A 19,558-nucleotide genomic window follows, 5' to 3' on the forward strand; every position below is an offset into this window, starting at 1 on the left:
TTCTTAGCATTAGGAATGTGGAGTTCCACCAAGTCTCCATGATTTTGTGCTGCAGAATGCTTAGCTCTGCCTGTTTGTCCTGCAGCATCTTGTCCACCTTGATGCTGAGGTGGAAGTAGCCTGCCACCTTCCTGCATTTTGAAATCATCTGGGTGCTAGTGACTGCACCATCAGTGGCAGCCCTGTCCCCCTCCAAGGTGCCCCTGACTATGAGGTGGAACTTGTGTGCTACACAGCGGATGCCAACAAAGTTGGCATCATAGACCACCTTGACCATATTGGCCCCGTTGTCAGTAACCATGAACCCGTGGTTAGGCTCACCCTCCCCAATGAGCCACACCTGCACCATGAGGTTCCTGGCCACCATGATCTCCCTTGCTGCGTGGGACTCATCCTTCACCTCTGCTTGAAGGACAGCCCACTGACACCATGACTGATTGCACCAGTGCCCTGTGAGGGAGAGGTAGAAATGATCTCCACCCCAGTTGCTCCAGATATTGGAGGTGAAGTGTAAGGCTACCTGTGGACCTGCCTTCTGCAGCTCCTCCCTCAAGTACTCTCTGCATGTCTCATACAGAGAGGGCACCGCCATCCTGCTAAGGGTAGTGCATGTAGGCAGTTGGTAGGATGGGGCCACGAGTGCCATGAGCCACCTAAACCTTGGCAGCTCAACTAAAGATAGGGCTGGTTATTCAGAGCAAGCATCTCTGCGATGCTCCGGGTGACCTCGCTCACCCTTGCAATGTGCCCTGCTTTTCTTCAGCTTTCCCCCACCGCTCCAGTCTGGCCTGCCTCTTCTTCGTGGGGACGGAGGCTTTGGAGCAAGTGGGGGACTTACCTTTGTGCATGCTCCCACTGCTGCCAGGCTGAGGAGGAGCAAGGGCAAGGGGGTGCTGCCTGCTGAGATGCAGCAGCATTACCATGGGGTAAAGCATTTCACCTCCTTGCCCTGGTTGATCTGCCTTTGGCAGTGCTGACAGGTGGCATACTTGGGATCATCTGCCACCTCAAAATGATCCCACACTACACTACCCCCTAGCTTTTGGGTTGAGGGTGCAAATCCTGCCCTATCCCCCTCCGCAGCAGGCTGAGGCACAATGACAGTAGGGGCTGACTCAGCTGAGCTGCCTGCCTCCACAACATCAACCTGAACCTCTTCCGAGACACCGTCCAGAGAAAGAGACCTGGCTCTAGTGGAATTTTGAGGGGTGTGGAGCACAAACTCAGATTCCCCCTCATTCCCTAGAATTTCTTTTCTAGGGCACTCAGGTCCCCTGCTTTCAGATCCAGCTCCTCCTCTGGCAGTGGGAGGCTCATGCTGGGAGATGAAATTGGGGTGGAGGAGACTGTCCTGCTGGTGCTAGTGGCTATTTCTGGTGTTAGGGGAGGTGGTGCAGGTGTAGGGACAGGTACTGCTCCCACCTCCTTGCTCCCACTGGCAGCAGAAGACTCATTGCTGCCAGGAAAGAGGATGTGTCTATGTTTGGAGGGTGCAGAACTTGCAAGTCTGCCCCTACCCCCTCTAGCCCCTCTCCCTCCCCTGCCAGAAGACCTGGCACCTACCTTTCCAGCATGCTTCACATTAATCTTTGCCATGCTGGAAAATGCGTCTCTGTGTGTGTGTGCAGCTGTCTTCTTCTCTGTTTGTATTTTGCTAGCTAATATCTCCTCCTCTTCTCTGATTACTGTATGTGTCTGACTACTATCTCTTCTTCTTGGTTGTCTTTACTGTATGTGTGTGAGTATATGTATGTATGTGCTTTCCTGCACAGTGATGGATCATACTGCCAGGTAAAATACAGCTTTCTTTTACAGTGTGGGGGAAAAATATAACAAGAACTAATAAGAGGTTTTTGGGGGATGAATAAGTTGAAAGAAATGGATTGGATAGGGATAAGCAGAGGGATTCTAGGTGAGGGTTTTTAGTAGGCTGTATCCAATCCTTTCCAAGAAGAGAGACTAGCAGAAGACTGACTAGGAAGCCAAGCCAGTCCAGTAGTACCTTTCAGACGCTGTTGCTCAGCTGTAGAAACAGCTCACAAAAGGGACAGAAAGGCTGCAGGCAGAGGCTTATATGCTGTTTCTATGTCCCTCCCCCAGAGCACTGTGATTGGAAGGGGACTGAGGGAAAGATCACAGTCACTGGCCAGCTACAGTTGTCAGTCTTTCCCTCCCTGTTCTCCCTGCCTCTTCTCAGTTTCTGTTCCCCTGAAAGATTGCCTTCCGAATCTTTTCCAAATCGATTTGGAGGCTGCAAATCAATTCGGAGGTTGTTTTTTGGTCTCCTGATATATATAACTGGATGAAAACAAGTTGAGGGTACCATAAAAAAAAATCAGTAGTACACAAGAGAGGGAAAAATTGTGGTGGTAAAAATCAAAAAGACAGACTGAAAATAAGAGGTGGTCTTAAAGAAAGAGGGCAGAATAAAACTGGTAGTGCTGGGTGGCACAGGGGTAAGAGCTGAGAAGGAAGCTGAGAAATAAGTTGAGGGGGAAGAGATCTTCCAAATATAGAGTGTGCTCTCACACCTAGTTATCATTCCAGTAAGGTACTGAGAAGTGCATAAAAAGCAAAGCCAGATCAAGAGGGATAAAACTAGGAAAGCAGAAGATAAAAAGCAAAGGAAAGAACATGTAGTGATAGAAGTTATAATTTAGAGATGTTCCTTAACTAAGGAGACTGAAGGAGCTGGGAACTGGAACATGTCCCTCAGTTAGAGAGCAGCTAGCTAGTTGGCTAGAGAAACAAAGGGTCTGCAGAGGTTGCCCACTGCTCCAAAATAATGTTCATTGTTTGGTTCTTCTCATTTACATATGCCTGGTTTACTGAACCAGGTGATCACAAGAGAACAGAAGATGACTTGGTATTTTTTGGTACCCAAATGCTTCCCGACTAAACAAATCTCTCACAAAAAAACAGCTATGGGGAACCCTCCCCTCCCCACAGCTGTCCCCACTTCCTCACACCTAGATTCCACATGCAAATTTCAGAAAGATCAACTTCTACTCTTTAGTTGCAGTTCTTTCTCTCTTTCCTCCCCCTCTGCCTTTTTATCTAGTCAGCTATAATGGCAGTGCCTGTTCACCCTTCTGTTTTTGTGCCACTAACCTTCCTCAGAGCATAAGCGACTGCTATTCCTTGGCCCCTCTCTGCATTTCGTTACAGATCATGTAAAGTTACTCTTCTAAGAGAAAAAGGCAAACATATACTTCAGCAATAAAGCACTTCAGTTTTAGCACACTTACACTGGAGAAGAAGTAATTAAACATGACAAAAAGCCTACCAACGCAATACATGAAAGCATGGGGACTGAAGGAAGAAGACTAATGCTGGAACAGCATCAAACTGACACATGCTGTACTGTCAGGCTCATTCAGGGGCAGGCCTGGGATCTAAAAACCAAAAGTCTGTTTACAGCTTTGTTTCTCAGAAGATACAATCAGCTTTGTGGTAAGGTGGTGGTGAAAGCTGTTGGCTGGGAAGTGAATGTATGCTGTTAACCAAAGAGCCTTGTCTGTTGTTAACTATGGTCTTTGAACAGCAAGCCACTCACTAAATGTACAGGGCAGAATATTTCCAGTCTCTAAATGAGGACATTTCCCTGTTGGTGCCAAGCAACAACTGCCAAGTTTCAAGAAAAACAACACAGATCTATTTACTATGGAAAGATGATCTTTCATGTTACATGGTTTTATAGCTGCTCCATGTTATAAGGTTTTATAGCTGTAAAACCCAGAAGAAACTCAACACTTGGAAAAGCAAAGTATAAGCCTAAAAAAACAATAAGTATGGATATAGTAGGCATGTCTTTAATTTCTTTGGAGGGAAGGGAAGGGAAGGGGGAAAAAATGTCACAGATTTCATAGACATTAGGGCTGGAAGGGACCTCGCAAGATCATTGGGTTCAGCCCCCTGCCCAAAGGGCAGGAAGTCAGCTGAGGTCAAATGATCTCAGCACAATAAGCATCCAAGTTTTTCTTGGAAGTGTCTAGAAACATTTTGAGAGTTTGTTTTTCATATTCAGAAGCAAATCATGTATGCTTGTAACCACCTATGATATTCCTTCTTTCTCCATCTCCCACCTAAGCACTGGGCAATGAACAACTGTCCACATTTTTATGCATATGGAGAAGATAAATGTTCTCATCCTCAGAAGAACACAGCTGAACACAAGAGTGCAAGTTGTCTTTAAGAAGCTTATGAAATTAAACCTGAAACATTTTAAAACTCAACTGTAGATTATAACATAACACAGCTTATATGGTTTGTAGTTTGTATGGGGTTTTTTTTGTAGACTGCTGTATTATAAAGCTGCTATAATTAAGGTTGTGTCAATCTTTCTACTATAAACCCTATTTTCCTGAGCTTTCTAATTTGGTTGTAAAATGTGTTCTGAGTGAACACTTGGGACACCAGCTCTTATGTGTGGGGATATTTTTACAGTCATTCAACAAGAACAAGTGCTGACCATGTATTTGCCAGGGAACTGGCCGAGGCTGCATGCTCTCAGTGCATAGTTGTCATGGGAGAATCTCATGGAATGAGCACTCGGCCAAATCTGATCGGTCACAAAGCTTCCTTACGTGCATGGATGAGTTCTACCTGTCCTAAGAAGTTTATGGGCCAACAAGAGGCAAGGCGCTGCTGGACCTGGTACTGGCCAAAGGGGGCAATTTAATCAGTAACCTAAGAACTGAAGGGAAGCTGAGTGACAGTGACCACGAGTTGATCACTTTCACTATCCATCACAAAGCTGGCAAGTCAGCCAGCAGTGCAGTAGCCCTTGTCTTTAGGAAAGCTGACTTTCATAAGCTCAGGGGGCTTGTCCTTCCGGTATTTGAAAGAAAAAGTTAGAAACAGATTTACAGACGAGGATATAGATGAACTGAGGAGAAATAGGGCCTTGATGCAACAAAATGTCAAATACTGCAAAAAACCTGGAAGGTCCTGCAAAAAGACTCTTGTTCCCAATTAGGATTCTGCTAGCACTGTACCTCCAACTCTTCCTAGGTTTGTCAATCAGGCCTGTGATTAAACACTTGCTCTTTTTGCAGAATGCTTGATCTGCTCTATAAAGAGAGTAACAAGCCATCTCTACTTAACAGCCCCTTCCTTCAAGGTCAGACTAAGCCAAATATGAAGGCATGATCTGTGAAAGAGGCTAGACATTGAAATTCTTTTCATTAAGTCCTATCACTTCATTCTTCTTTGTTTCTGGACAATTTTCCCCTAAACTGCACATTCTGCAAGAGGGTGACAATCTGCAACTGTGATGATTGTCTCTGTTGCTACCCAACTATTTCTACTCGCTCTTTGAGGATGAGTTACACAATCTCCATTACCCAATGAACTGGCAGCTTCACCCATGCACCTTCCATGAGGTCCCTTGAAATGATGAGCTGAGGTTGAGATTTGAAGATCTCTCTCATGTGCATTCCAAAAGGCTACCACCATACATGGTAGGACATACCTAGTAAATAGGCATTCAAATTTGTATGTGCTAGATATAGATACTCTTTGCGTATTACAGCTTTCTTCTGCATAACAAAACGAGCAAGATAAAGACAAATTCATATTTGTCCCTGCAAAAAAAATCCCTCAAATTGATAGAATTCTGTTTTCCTTTGTGTGTCCAAACATTAGTTTTTTAGCTATGTAGGTGGGTCTGAATTGCCAGCAGAATGCTTTAATCACCATGCTACAGGTTAGGAATTATCCATTTCCCTCTCTACCATTCCTTTTGAAGCTGGACTCCTACATGGATGAGACAGAGGGAGATTGTGGGCCAGGAGGGACAGAACAAGCTAGAGGGTGCATATCTCAATGAGATGGCTGCTGGGCTGGATGAGTGAGGACCCCAGGTTCCAGATTGCAGCCTTGCTCCCAAAAGGGCTGAAAATTCCCCATTACAATGGTCTCCACCTGCTTTATCCAATTACTGTTAAATACAAGGGGTAGTGACTCAGCTTCAAAAGGAGCACTGGAGATACAACTGGCTAAAGCCTGACCTGTAACATGATGGTTAGAACACAGTGCTAGGAAATCAGAAAAATAAATGTTCAAACCTGCTCTGGGTGACAAAAACCTGGAACCTGAGTCTCCAACTTCCTGGATAAGTGTCCAAATCACTAAGCTACTAGGGCAGAGATATAGGAAAGCCCTCCTCGCCCCCCCTTCCTCCCTCCATCCACCCTTTTACCTGAGTTATACAAAGGTACATATGCCTGACCAGTGTGTAGTCTCCAGGGAATGCTCAGTCTATGCATGCATGCTTATGTGTCCACAGCATGTGGAGAGGGCCAAAAATGCCTAGGTTCATAAAGGGAAAGAGTTTAGACCCTTAATTCAATTTATTAAAGGCAAGATAAGTAGGGTGACCATAGATCCCATTTCTACTGGGACAGCGCTGTTTTAAACACCTGTCCCAAGTGTCCCATTGGTTTGCTCAAATTAACCATTTTTTTAAACCATTTTCATGGGGATGCCTGGGTCATGTTTAAAACAGGACTATTTCAACAGTCGTCCTCCTCTTTACCCCTTCCCCCCAAATTCTCTAGCATATTCAGCTGAGACTGGAGCTCAGAGACATCGTAGACATGCTGAAATAAAGCGGGGAGGAATGGAGGTGTGGCAGTATCCCCTTTTGAGGAAACTAGGGAAACATGGCCATCCTAAAGATCAGAAAGTAAAGAATGTGGAGCATAGGAATGGAAAAAAGAAAAGACATATTTTATAAGAAAAGTTCATATTTTATACAAATGCTGCTTCCCATCCAGTATAAACATACAGTAAGTACCTCCAAAATCAAAAACCTTTGAATTCCAGCCTGCTAAAAATGTTCCTCACTGAAAACGTTACAAATAAGTCTCACTGGGAATTCATTTTCAGAACAAGATTTTAGGTAAAGCCTTTTTTGAATAGTTAGTAGACAAATATAGAAAACAGCATTAAAAAAAAATAAAAGAGCCCTTTTTTGAAGATTACATTGAAAAAAAATTCTAATCTAAAATTCTTTACTGAGAAAACCAAAATCCTTGCCTGAGCAGGGAAAGCACAATAGAGCTCTTGTATACAGATGTTTATTTAATTTTTTTTTAAAGGGCAGAGTAAGATGAGTATGTTGCAAGTCAGGCCCGTACGGGGAAATTATCTTATAACCTTTTCTACTAAACAATACTGTGAACTCTTAATGATGGAACATCAATCATCAATCATTGTCTGCATCTTCTCTAAGTAAATAAGTCACTTAGCACCAAACAGGTAGCCAGTAGGGCTGTGCGCAGCTTCAGTAACTGATTCAATTTGAAAGAGATTCGGCCCAATTCGGTGACTGAATCTCCAAATCCAAATAGAATCGGGAGACCAATTAAAAGCTCCAAATCAATTCAAAGCATCAGAATCAATTCAGAAAAACTTCAGGAAAGATTTAGCCGCTTTGGATATTTGGCCATAGACTAAACAGGCAGCTGACACAGCTGCCTCTAGCTGGTAAGTCTTTTGAGGTTGAAGGGAGGGAAAGGGCATGGGGGAGGCAGGGATTGGGGCTGGGACTGGGACAAAATGCCAAGCTGGGGTGGTGGGGATGCGCTACTCTAGGAGGGGAATGGGGGGGGGGGCTGGGATGTGGGCGCATGAGCGCTGGGAGCAGGAACTATGCCCTGCTGCTGCCCAGAGTGAGCCACACCCGCATCGCGCCCCACCCCCCACCTGCAGTGGAGAATTGAATGCTTCCCTATTCGCACAGGCCTAGAAGCTAGCATATCTATTATCACGAACTGTACTTTCACCCTTCCTTGTGTGAATCTGGTATTTTCCTGCATTTGAATCATCTCAACATTTTTTTTCAGGGCATGGACATGCTAAGATTTCTTGAGTATCCACAAACTGTCTGAGTGGGAATGACAAACTGTTGCTCATTAGAGGGATTGGCCAAGTCTTGGGTTTTGCAATTGTGCAATACTAACATGCACAGAGAAGAGCTCTTGAACAGTGAAACTATTTTATTTTCCTTGTTAGTGCAGGGAGTGGCTTGCTCTTTAGTTTCATGAACTGCATGTCTTCAGAGACTGGAGGTTAAACTAATTAATAGATTAGCAACACTAATATAGATTAACTTTAAATGTTTTCAAACAAAATTGCCAAAGACAATGATATTTCAAAAGTAAGCAGTTTAAAAGGCAAAAAAAAAAAAACTTTCTTCAAACACAAAAAGCCTCTGAAAAACACAAAAAGCCTCTGAAAAACAGTATAACTCCATGTCATGTAATGTTTTTTTTTTTTTTTATTTACTCCATTTTTTTCCATTTTAGGAGCACAGGAGTTCTATTTCAGAGGGAACAAAAAAATGAAGCCTTGCGGTCCCTTTATTGATGCAGCCCCCTTCAACTAAATATTTTTTAATGGAAAAAGCCTCCATCTGGAAACCTAGGAGATGAATCATTAAAGGTCTGATGTTAATTCCAGATACAGTGTTTCTCTCCATGCCAGTGTTTCCCCCTCTTCCCCACAACTTTCATTCTTCCACATTAAGAGTAGCATTATAAAAGATGAAATACTGATAGCAAGAGAAACTCAAGTCCTTCAGGGTGGTACAGAAACAGCTGTGGCATTTCAAGCTTTCCTCTAACACCCCACTGCGCTTCAACCCTGCGTAGACTGCATCTCCAGCGGTAGGGGGAGGAAGTGGAGTAGATCTACATATTTTGGGTGCTGACAGACATGGGGAAAAAAAACAAAATAAAAAAAACAGTGCTTTCCCGGAACAGGAACGGCATTAGTTTGACCCGGCTCCCCAATGTCTGTGTAGTTTGTGTGCTTCAGCCACTAGATAAAAGTGCCAAAAAGCCCCACTGAAGCATGTGAGTTATACAGATGCTGGGTGAGCCAGGTCAAACTGATGCAATACCTCTTCTGGACAAGCGATCCATTTGGTGTGGAGGCACGCTGAGCTGAAAGTAAAGGACTGTTTTTTTCTTTTCCCCCATGTCTGTAAGCACTCTAAGTCTCTGCTGTGGACTAATGTAAAACATGAATACCTGACTCAACAGGCCAGTATTCTGAACCAGTATAGCAATAGCTCTTCAATAAGGAAGCAACCCTCCTTATGTTTTTCAGTTTACTTAAAAAATGAGGATTAAGTGAGATCTCGCCTCTTGCAGGAGCTGCCAGACAGATAGTCGTGATCAAATAGAGAAAGCCACTTGTGGTAAGTGTTCCACTCATCAACACAGTACGCAAATCACACTAACCTTCTACATCCATGGCTTCCCTCAGAACTTGCAATTTCCTCTGTCTCTCTCTGATTCTGTCAAAAGCACTTAGTAATGCTGCAGACGTTGATGTCTCTGACACCTGGCGCAGCTGATCCAGTTTCTGAGGACCAAAGACATCTAGTGCTATGCTCCCATCAGAATATCTTGCTTCTTTGTTCCTGGTGGTAGTTAAAGTCCGTACTGTAACTGTGTCATAATGATGGTCGTGCCTGCGAGACTCTCCAGAATGGTCTCTTTCAGTTGCTTTATCAGTTGTGCATAGCAAGTCTGTGGAGGAAGCCCAAACCTTCCGCTTGCAGGAAGCATTTACCCCAAGCTTATTTTTTCTTTCCAAGTCATCAGTTCTACATCGATAGGGACAGCAAGTGTCTTCATGTCCAGAGTTGTAATCTGAGGAAATATCCAGAAAAAATTCTCCCTCTCCTTGTGCCTCTCTCATGGACAGAAATCCCATAGACTTACTAAGACCTTTGTTAAGCGCGGAGTTTTGAGAGAACTGAGTCTTATGTCCTTTTGGTGCACTTTCCATTAAACTTTTTCCTGGAATGAGAAAAATGCATTGTAGATATATTTTCAACTAATTAAACAAAGTTATGGATTTTACTAAGCTATCCAATAATCTCAAAAGCAACATTGGTTTACCTGAAAATACTGTAAAAGCTACTTTGTAAGATTTCTCCTGTGTGAATGAATAAGTCCAAACCAATGTTTCTGAAGTGGTCTAGAATGCATTTTAGGCCTAGTAAGCTCAGAAGTAATATTAATATTTAAAAATATATTTCCAAAAATATTTATTTTAATATTGTCTGATTACCAAATGGTCTTTTTTAGACTGACATAATTTAAACAATATTATAGCCACATTTTACATATTTCGTCTATGCTTCAAAGATACAAATTATGTATTTTTTAAAAAAGTATCTGAGGCCAAATTAGCCAAAACTAATTTTAAATCCAAGAGTCCAGAACCATAAGTGGCCCTGCTACTGGCAAACATCCTCCACCCACACCTGGGGCTTCAGATGTTTCCGAAACCTTTGGTGGGCATCCTACTTGCAGGCCCAAGCCCAGAGGCTTAGGGTTTGGATGCCCCAGAGTTTTGCTTGCCCTTAGCGATAAGGCCCTTGGAGCAAGCACGGGAGTCCCATTTCCATAAACTGGACTTGAAGCCACTGCACCTCGGCGAGTACTGAACCACACCAGAAGAGCAGTTCTCCTGTGAAGCAGTTCAGTAAAACTGCTTTCTTAGACACAGATACATTGTTTTTCCCCTGCCAGGTTAAGAAGTCACTATGCTTTATCTGAGCCTTCAAGAGGCTGAGCTTCAAAGATACCACCTACAATTTTTATTGCCTTATGACCTGTCTAGGTTTGCTGTTTTGATGTAGGGGATGCCTTAAGGCAGTGTTTCTCAACCCACGGGTTGCAACCCAAAATGGGTGGCAAGAATATATGAAAGGGTCATGAACAAACTTTAAAAATGGATCAACAAACTTTAAAAAATGGATCCTCCTTTAAAGAAGAAAAACATGGGAAACCATGTCTTTTCCTATGCAGGCTGGTAGAGTTCCAGACTGCCAAGGGCTGCTTGGCCCCTGCAGGGCTGGGGACTGGGGGTAGGAGGCAGTGGGTTGGGAGTGAGGGGCACTGAGTCAGTACTGGCCATCGATGTTTACAGATGGGTCCTGGTACAAAAAAGGTTGGGAACCACTGCCTTAGGTATCATCTGGAGAGAGATATGACTATGTAACTTGGATTTTAAAAATCTTGGATCTTATTAATTATTGTTATTTTATGGTGTTACAATCTCTTGAGATACAGCTTTATAAACTTAAAATAAGCATTCACATGAAGTTTTCAAGGGCAGAATAATTATTGTAACAGTTTTTTTGCTCCAAACTTTATTACGTGGTGAATTAGATATGTTCAAATTCTATATATTTAGGCATTTGGAGGAACCTGTCCTGTGCTTTCAAACAGTAGCAGAAGATGGTGACTTGTAACAGCCTTCTCAATATATCAGGCAAGTAAGTTATTTTGAAATTATTTCTTTTTTCCCTTAAGAAAGGCTCACTAATAGGTAGAATAAGATACTACTTCTACAAGTGTGTTCAGATGACTATTAGAATGTAGGCAACCTTGAAAAAAGGGCTCTCTGCTAGCAGATGTTTTTGTCATGTAACGTTCTGATAAGTATTCACCCAATTTTATAAACGCTACCTGGAAAAGTACTTATGACAGTACGTAACCATACTGTCCAGCAAGTAGCTTCTATGATCCAAACGTATATTTAAAGCCTGAATCAATCAAACACCATTTGTTGAAAAACAAAATGTAATAGCTGACTATTATCCCAAGGGAAAGGCAGGCTTAGAGAAGACTCAGTTGCTATGTCTCTTCTACTCAACAGACCTTTTTATAGAAACATTTGAAAGCTATATTGAAATTTTTGTGAATATGGATTGAAACCCCCCCCACCAAACCTATTGTGCAATCCAGGCATAAAGTAGCTTAATCATATCTATGCTCCAACTCAAGCAGTATTTTGTTAAATTATAGGGATGATATCTAGCTGTTTTAATTTAAGGTATACAAACATTACGTATGCTGATTTTCAACCTATTGTAGTTTCCCTTCTGGGAAAAAACTGATTGAAAACCGTCACTGGCACACTGCCAAATAAATGTCTGCCAAATCTGCTGGAGATGTAGCAGTGTACATTATTATTCCTGGAGTGAACTTCTAACAATATCCCAAATGAGATATTAGCCTGTATTTCTTCTGCCTGAGTCAGATTTTAAGTCCTCTTGACAAAAGAAGACATTCTGTGAGTTTAAACTAATTTGCTTCACTGACCCTTGTATTGTGAAAGACAGCTCTGGAATCCTAACTACTGTAGTTCTTTGAGAGCTGATCAGCTCCACTCTAGAACAATACTTGTATTTCAGTCATTAGGTTCCTGTAGTTTGCTGCCAGTCTATTACTTTTTATTGTAGTTTATTGAGTGCTTCAGGAAAACACTTCAGGGTGTCCACAAACAACTTAGGAAACTCATTGGTTTGTAGCCTGAAGCTTCGATGCTTTACTCTTGTTTATTACAGTCTCGGTTTAATATTCAACATGATTAAAAAAGGCAATTCTTAGCCTTGAAAAGTCATAACATTTTAATTTATGAGCTTCCAAAAGGATAAGGACAAAATGTTTCACAAAAGCATTCCAGAATCTGGAATGGGCTTCCAAGGGAGGTGGTGCTCTCCCCTACCTTGGAGGTCCTTAAGAGGAGACTGGACAAGCACCTGGCTGGGGTCATCTGATCCCAGCGTTCTTTGCTGCCCAGGGTAGGGGGTCAGACTTGATGATCTACTGAGGTACCTCCCAACCCTAAAAATCTATGAAATCTATGAAAAGCTGCTGTGTGTTCAACTACTGTACTCAAAACAGTATGGTACTATAAGGTTGGTGCTGTAGCTGTGATGGTCCCAAAATGATGCAAGAGGCAAGGATTTCAAGGATTCCTTCAAATGGCCATTGGCCATGAAGCCATCACAAACCTACTGTTGCTAAAGTCCCCTACACCCACATCATATGTAGGGGCTTAACTAACTCACAAGGAGAGAAAGCAATTTTCTTGACTTGAAGAGCTGATTTCACAATAAATTTGCAGCACCCGTATCCCTTGGTGCTGATTGAAAGGGAGGCCCTGAGGGAAGGAGGAATGAGGGGCTGGCTGCCATCTTGACTGCTGGCTGCACTTCATGCAGCCCCACCCCTCAACACTTATTGGGGAGAGGCACCACCCCTTGGTGATGATTGGCAGAGAGACCCTGCAGAGTGGGGGGGAGGAACAAGGGAACAGCTGCCATCTTGACTACTGGGTGCCCTTTGTGCCACCCTGCCAACTGATGCCTTCCTCTCCTGGGAAGCTGCATCAGCAGCAAGGATCACTGGCTCCTTCTGTGGAGTCATCATTTCATTTTTATTAGGTTTTTTGTTTTTGGTTGATTTCCTGGGAAATCACGGAGACCATCATTTTCACAGTTTCTGTGAAAATCACAAAACTGATCTAAGTAAGTACCTTACTTATATAGTATTGTAAGCACTGTATTTTAGAAACGTGCAGACGTTCCAACATGCACAGATGGTGGGAGCACTTGCAACAACTAAAAACGTTAGACACACGTTTAAAGTATTTTGGGGGGGAGGAAAACCCTTGTGTGAGGATTAAATATCCAACAAAGAGGAAAATGAGTTTGGATAGAAACTGCTATGCTAGTACACAATTGCATGCTCAAGGTTCATATGCTTACCACAAGCTTGTTAGCCTAATTCTATTACTTTTGAAAACTGGTTGGACTTGTAGTTATGACTGTACACAGGAAATCTAGAATGTTTTTTCTTATTTGCTACAGACCTTCAAGACCTTAGGCAAGTTACTTAGTCACAGTGGTTCAGGTCTCCAGGGAGACCAGTATTTTCCTACCTCACAGCAATGTTTGGGATATTATAATGGAGATACGAACGAAAATGGAGACTGTATAAGTGCCTAAGATAAACAGCTCTGTCCTTCTTGCAAATTACCGCTTCACTAACATATTATCTATTCCTGCATGATCTAAAACATGCACTAACAGGGAATCAATTCCATGCATCCACAATATTGAATGATTTCTTGCTTTATGTAGATGATGAATGCACTATTAATGTCACATTCCCAGATAGGCCTCCAAAGTTTACTAGATGCTTTTCAACAATATTATATCTCATACAAGTTGGAAATCAACTCTGCTAAATCCGAGGTAGTGTTTTTTTGGGAACAAAAAGAAGAAGCTAGCATGATTTTTACAGGCATATAAATTAGATGGGGTGTCCATATTTAAATATCCCAGAATTTATTTTATTAAAAATCTGAGCTGGAACAAACATGATGAAAAACATATGTATTAAAGCAAAACATGCCTTGGGTGCAATCTTACCTTTAAAAACAAGACTGGTAGAAGGGCAGTACTGGTAACCCTATAAAAGCCTAGGAATCTAAGGTAGAGACCATTTTATGTACGGAGTAGAACCATGAGGTGCTGATCATCTGGTTCAGTCCAAAATAGAAACTATTTCTAATTACTTTGAAAGGAGGCTTTATCTTAACCAAACTCTATGACAGGGGACTCGCACAGTCTGAAACAGGGCTGCTTAATGTGAGCACTTCAGTGCAATTAAACACTTTAAATTACTGGATGAAAATCAGAGCCTGTACTCCAATCAGATACCTAAAGGAATGCATTTTAGAAGCCTCTTCCAAATAAATCCTTATTTGTGTGGTTAAACAACATTTATACTCTCCTTCAGACAAGTGGACTGGAAAACGTGCTGACAGTTACTGACCCAATATTTCCCCCATAATTAATACAAGATATAAAATTAAGAATGAAAGATACCAGCATGCAGACAGATATGCAGGCAGTGAAATTTTCTTCAAACTTGCCATTTTCTGAAATTAATAAAGCGTACTTCTAGCCTAGAAACTTATGTATCCAAACTATAAAACTACAAACGAAAGGCCATTACTAGACCACAATACACTCTAATAAGATCTGCAGTGGTCATGCTGATGTCAGACCTTGTGTTAGGACAGGGTATGTTATGCAGGAAGAATGAGATAGTTGACCTAAATCACTATATGTGGTGACCTCACTGGTTTCTCTTTGAACAAGAGCACAGCAGAACATTGCCCTATACAAGTAGGGCATGTCCAAATGAAAAAAAAAGTTCCCTGTACTGCAAATTTGCAACGCGGGGGCAAAATTAGACGGGGGCAAAATTAGACCCCTGGATATCCAGGGGTCAAAAAATACCCCAGGCAGAAAAAGTGGGGCAGGGCATGTGGCAGGGCACTGTTGGTGCCTGCCACTTTAAGGGCCAAGCCAAGCAGCCAGCAGGTGCTTAACTGTGGCAGCCATTTTAGATCTATGGCTGCCTATATAAACAGGGCAGTTTGCTGCTGGCAGGGCAGGCAGTAACACCGCCTGGCTGCTTGGAACATCCTGGCGGTAAGGGCAGGAGCTGTAGGGGATGGTTTGGAGGCTCCTGGTCCTGGGCATGACCTAAAACTGCACCCTGCTGGGAGTGGGTGGCCTGGTGGGACTCTCAGTGGTGCAGGAGACCCCAGGAAATGCCAGGACAGTTATCACCCTGGTGAAAGGCGAGTAGGGGCGCCTTAACTCCAGCCCTCACCTCCGGGTAGACCAGGTAAGCTCTGGAGGCACCTGAGCCTGCTGGAGGAGTGAACCCACAGAGCCAGGCATGCTTCCAGGAGCACCTGAATCAGGAATGGGGGACCCTGACCCTTAACTGCAGCCAGGAGGTGAAAACCCACCCCTGAGGCACTTGATTGGTCCATGCTGGGGCCAGGACTAGAAGGGTCAAAAGGGCCGGGGCCCATCGCGAGGGGCGTCCATGATGAGCAAAGAAGTTCAGGGTCCCAACTGGCCTGAGATGGGGCCAGGGCTTACGGAAGCCAAAGGTCCCATGATTGGGGGCCACAGCTAAAGGGTTAAAGGGACAGTTAAGCCAACCGCCTGAGATGCCATCTGCGAGGCTTGGGCTGCGGTGTAGGGGTGCAATGGACCTGCAGATAGCCCCCTGCCACCGCAACACTGGGGTGTAAAATAGGCAGCTTCCCGCCTTAACTACCAACGTGATTAATAAACAAGGTGTGGCAGAAGAGACAGGTGGGTAGCGTGCCCAGAGGCAGGTGGGTAAACTAGCCCCATGGCTAGTCAGGGACCCCCTACTTTGCCACAGGGCACAGTCCAGGACCATGCCCAGAGGCAACCAGAGGCTTGGGTCCTCCAGAAATGCTCTGGTAGTCAGCCAGAGCATCTCTATGGCTGGCTCTTGTCCTGGTGCTAAAGCACGCTACATGCCCGTGCAGGGCAGGCAGCATGTCAGCCACAGGGAGCTGGACCTGGGCTCCATGCCATAAATGGGGGTGGTGCTGGAGGAGGGGGAAGGGGACCATGGGAAGACCACCGCCAGCCCCATCCTCCATCCATTCCCCGAGCCTCCCTGATAGCTGCCCAGCCCAGCCCCATCCCCCTCCTGCCCCCTGTGCCCCTCAATCACTGCCTCGCCTGGCCCCATCCCCTGCTTGCCCCTCAAGCTCCCTGATCACTGGGCCCATCCCCCACATGGCCCCCCAAGCCCCACCTATCAGTGCCCTGCGCAGCCCCAGAATCAGGACAATTTGTGGGGGAAGCCCTGCACTCACCAGCAGTAGCAGCTGTGGGGGTTGGGGCCAGGTGGAGCAGCCATCAGGAGATCGGGGGGGGGGGCAGCCATCAGGGGGCTACAGGAGCTGGCAGGGGATGGGGCTGGGCAGGGCAGCAGTCCAGGGGCCGGGGGAGCAAGTGCGGGTGATATCCTCTGCGGGGGACATGTGGCCCCTGTTGGAGGGGCTGTAGCCCCTGTTAGGCCTGTGGCCCCTGTGGGGGGGGCTGTAGCCCTTTGGTGGGGCAAACTGTGAGCTGTGCAGGGGGGCTGCGCCCTGCAGGGGGCAGAGGATCCACCCATCCTGAACAGCTCCCCCACACTTACCCACAGCTCCCCACATCCCCCCAACCCTGTTCTGGAAACCTCACATCCCCCCAGCACACACTCTGCATGCCCAGACGCCACACAGGATGAGACTTGCTGGTAGGAGCTGTGGCTGAAGGGGCAGTTGTCCCCACACCCTGGTTAGTGAAGGGGCTGGGAGGAGCTCTAACTGCTCTATGGTAAGAAAACCAAAGGCAAACAGCAAAACTTATAGGTATTTAGAATTCATTTTACTATGAAGCCTACCAGAGACACTGGTAGGCTTCCAAACTGCTTTAACACTGTAGATGTATCAATAAAACACTGCCCAACTGATCTCTCTCTCTCTCTCTCCCCCTCTCTCTAGCGGTCTTTTGTTTTAATAGTGGAGGAACATGGACTTTAGGATTTTTTTTTTTTAATCAAGGATTTTTCAGTTTTCAACTAGGGAGCACCAGAATTCCTGCTGGGGAAACTAGTGGCAGGACACAGGCAGAGGAGCCTGCTCAGAGCTGGCACCTTGGACCCAGCTGGAAGTGGCTGACATTCTAGCCAAATGGGGCCAGGAGGACATGCTTTAGCAGTTCAAAGCAGGCCACCACACTGGGAACATCTTCCAGGCAATATCTGACCAGATGGCTGGGCAGGGGTACACATGGCAATAGAGCTGCATAAAGGCCAACTTTGCACACACAGCCCACTGGCCCAGAAGGGTAGATGCCTCTACTGGCTATGCAGTCCCCATCCGGGTCTGGCAGGTGCACAGCAGGTCATAGCCAGGCAGCAGCCCCTATTTCAAGACTGCTGAGGTGGGTAAAGGGTGCAGGGAAGTCTCAGGGGTGCTTCAGCAGTCCAGCTGGCAAAAGGGGTCATGTCCTCAGGTACCAATTGGCTGGGCCCCAGAAGCACCTGAGAGTGAGTAGCCTTGAGTTGCTTGCCAGGGCAGCTTTTTGTACTGATGGGGCCAGGCCAGGGCAGCTTTTTACACTGCTGGGGCCAGCACCCAGGCTCTAGCTCCCGCTGGCAGCAGATCTGGGACGAGCCAGGCAGGGTTATTTTTCCCCAACTTGCACCACACCAAAGTGCATGTCCAGGCACGTGCACTGAGGCAAAAAGCCCCACCTCAAATTTGCACTACTTCTATTTGAGCTGCTGCAAGTGCATGTGTCTGCATGTATGGATGCATCCATAGAGTCTATTAGTCTGCTGCAAGCAATTCACAAAAGTGGCAGTACAGGTAAACTGCTTGTCAGGCATGGTATAACTGTATACTATCAATGCAATTTAACCGCAAGAATTCTAGAAAGTGCAGATTATAGCTGCATACAAGCATTCATGTCTTTTCCACTGCTAGAAATGATTCTAGGAAAGGGAGCAGTACAAGTGTACAACCTGCAAAAGCCCCCTTCACCTGTTCCTTTGTGCTTTCCCGAGATCGGGGTGATCCTGGTTTGGGGCAAGCATGGACTGGTCCAGTCCCCCCATTCCTGGGGTAAATGGAGCAGCAGCAATCAGACAGAAACTCCAACCAGGCAAAAGCTGCTCCAAGAAGTTGGGTTATTTTTCTCCCAGTGCAGCCATTTTTGCTCTGGGAGAAAAAGCTGGAATGTCTGCACACTTGTAGTTTCTATCAGAAAAGTGGCAATTCTCTCCGTAGAAACACAGGGCTCCTATAGATAGGCAGCAAGGATACTCCGATGTGCTGTAAATCCAGCACGTTGGAGCAGATTCAATTAACTGAGTCTGCTAGAATGCAGAAATGAAAGCGCTCTCCCTTCGCCTCCTGGAGCAAGTCAATAAATGCCCAGAATGTTTGTATGTGGCTTATTTATTTTTCCCAAGTGAAGCCTTTTAAAACATTTTTCCCTCTTTTGTTTCTGTCTAGCATCAACTACATTTTAATACTCGTGCATGCAATTAGATCAGCGTGTACAACTATATAAAAGCTGGCAATGCTGAACTAGAAGCTCTGTGAAGAAAAAGTGATTATACTAATGTTTAAATGATCTCCCACACAAACAATCAGTATGCTTAGATGCAAACAGAAAACAATGTAGCTGGCCACTCAAACAAGAGGCGGGTAGCTCATGGAGGGGTTGGATTTGCAATCTTTTAGCAGTAGGTAGGAGGGCCTCCTGAAAATGCCGCCCCCCCCACCCCTGCTGTTTATTAAAGAAATCTCCATACCAGATTTAAGTGCTTCTGAAACATTGCATTCCCTGTAAAGAACACAGGCTGGGAAAAGTTATCCTTTGAAGTGGTGTGAGTAAAAAGTGGCAAGAATGTAACCCTTTCAGCTAAGTCATGTTTTGTTTTGAACTAGAACAGCTGCTTAGAAGGAAGCTTACAATTCCAAAACTGCATTTTGCTTAGCTAGCAGGATATTCTAACACTTTGCCAAGCAGCAGTTTGCCATTATAATCCATTTTTCCCTTTCAGTAGTGTTGTATAAATCTGAATCATACAGTTGTTCTTTCCCCCTAAAGTTACAGATTTCTTCTCTAGTTACGTGCACTTCTTATGTTAGTATCCAACAGGCTCCCCTCATTCCCCTCTTTTCTGAAGTCTTAGAACATCAAAAGTTTGCCAAGATCTCCTTTCTTTCTGAGGTCCCATATAGTGATGACTTCTCCCTCTCTCCTTGCACCAGAATTTCCCTTCTTTCTTTTCCTTTATTTCCCTGTGAAGGATCTTCTCCTGAAGATTGGAAAGGG

At 44.7% G+C, this 19,558-nt stretch overlaps 1 protein-coding gene across 8 annotated transcripts in view; it reads right to left on the reverse strand.

Moving 5' to 3' along the window:
• PTPN13 (protein tyrosine phosphatase, non-receptor type 13) overlaps positions 1-19,558 on the reverse strand; it is a 278,246-nt gene that overhangs the window by 116,513 nt on the left and 142,175 nt on the right. For all 8 annotated transcript variants that reach the window (XM_019525962.1, XM_019525959.1, XM_019525958.1 and 5 more), the window contains exon 7: positions 9,252-9,815. In XM_019525962.1, coding sequence (XP_019381507.1) covers positions 9,252-9,815 — 564 coding nt within the window. The remainder of the gene's footprint in view (positions 1-9,251; positions 9,816-19,558) is intronic.

Source organism: Gavialis gangeticus, unplaced genomic scaffold, assembly GCF_001723915.1.
Source record: "Gavialis gangeticus isolate Ggan-Ray unplaced genomic scaffold, GavGan_comp1, whole genome shotgun sequence".
NCBI lineage: Eukaryota > Metazoa > Chordata > Crocodylia > Gavialidae > Gavialis > Gavialis gangeticus.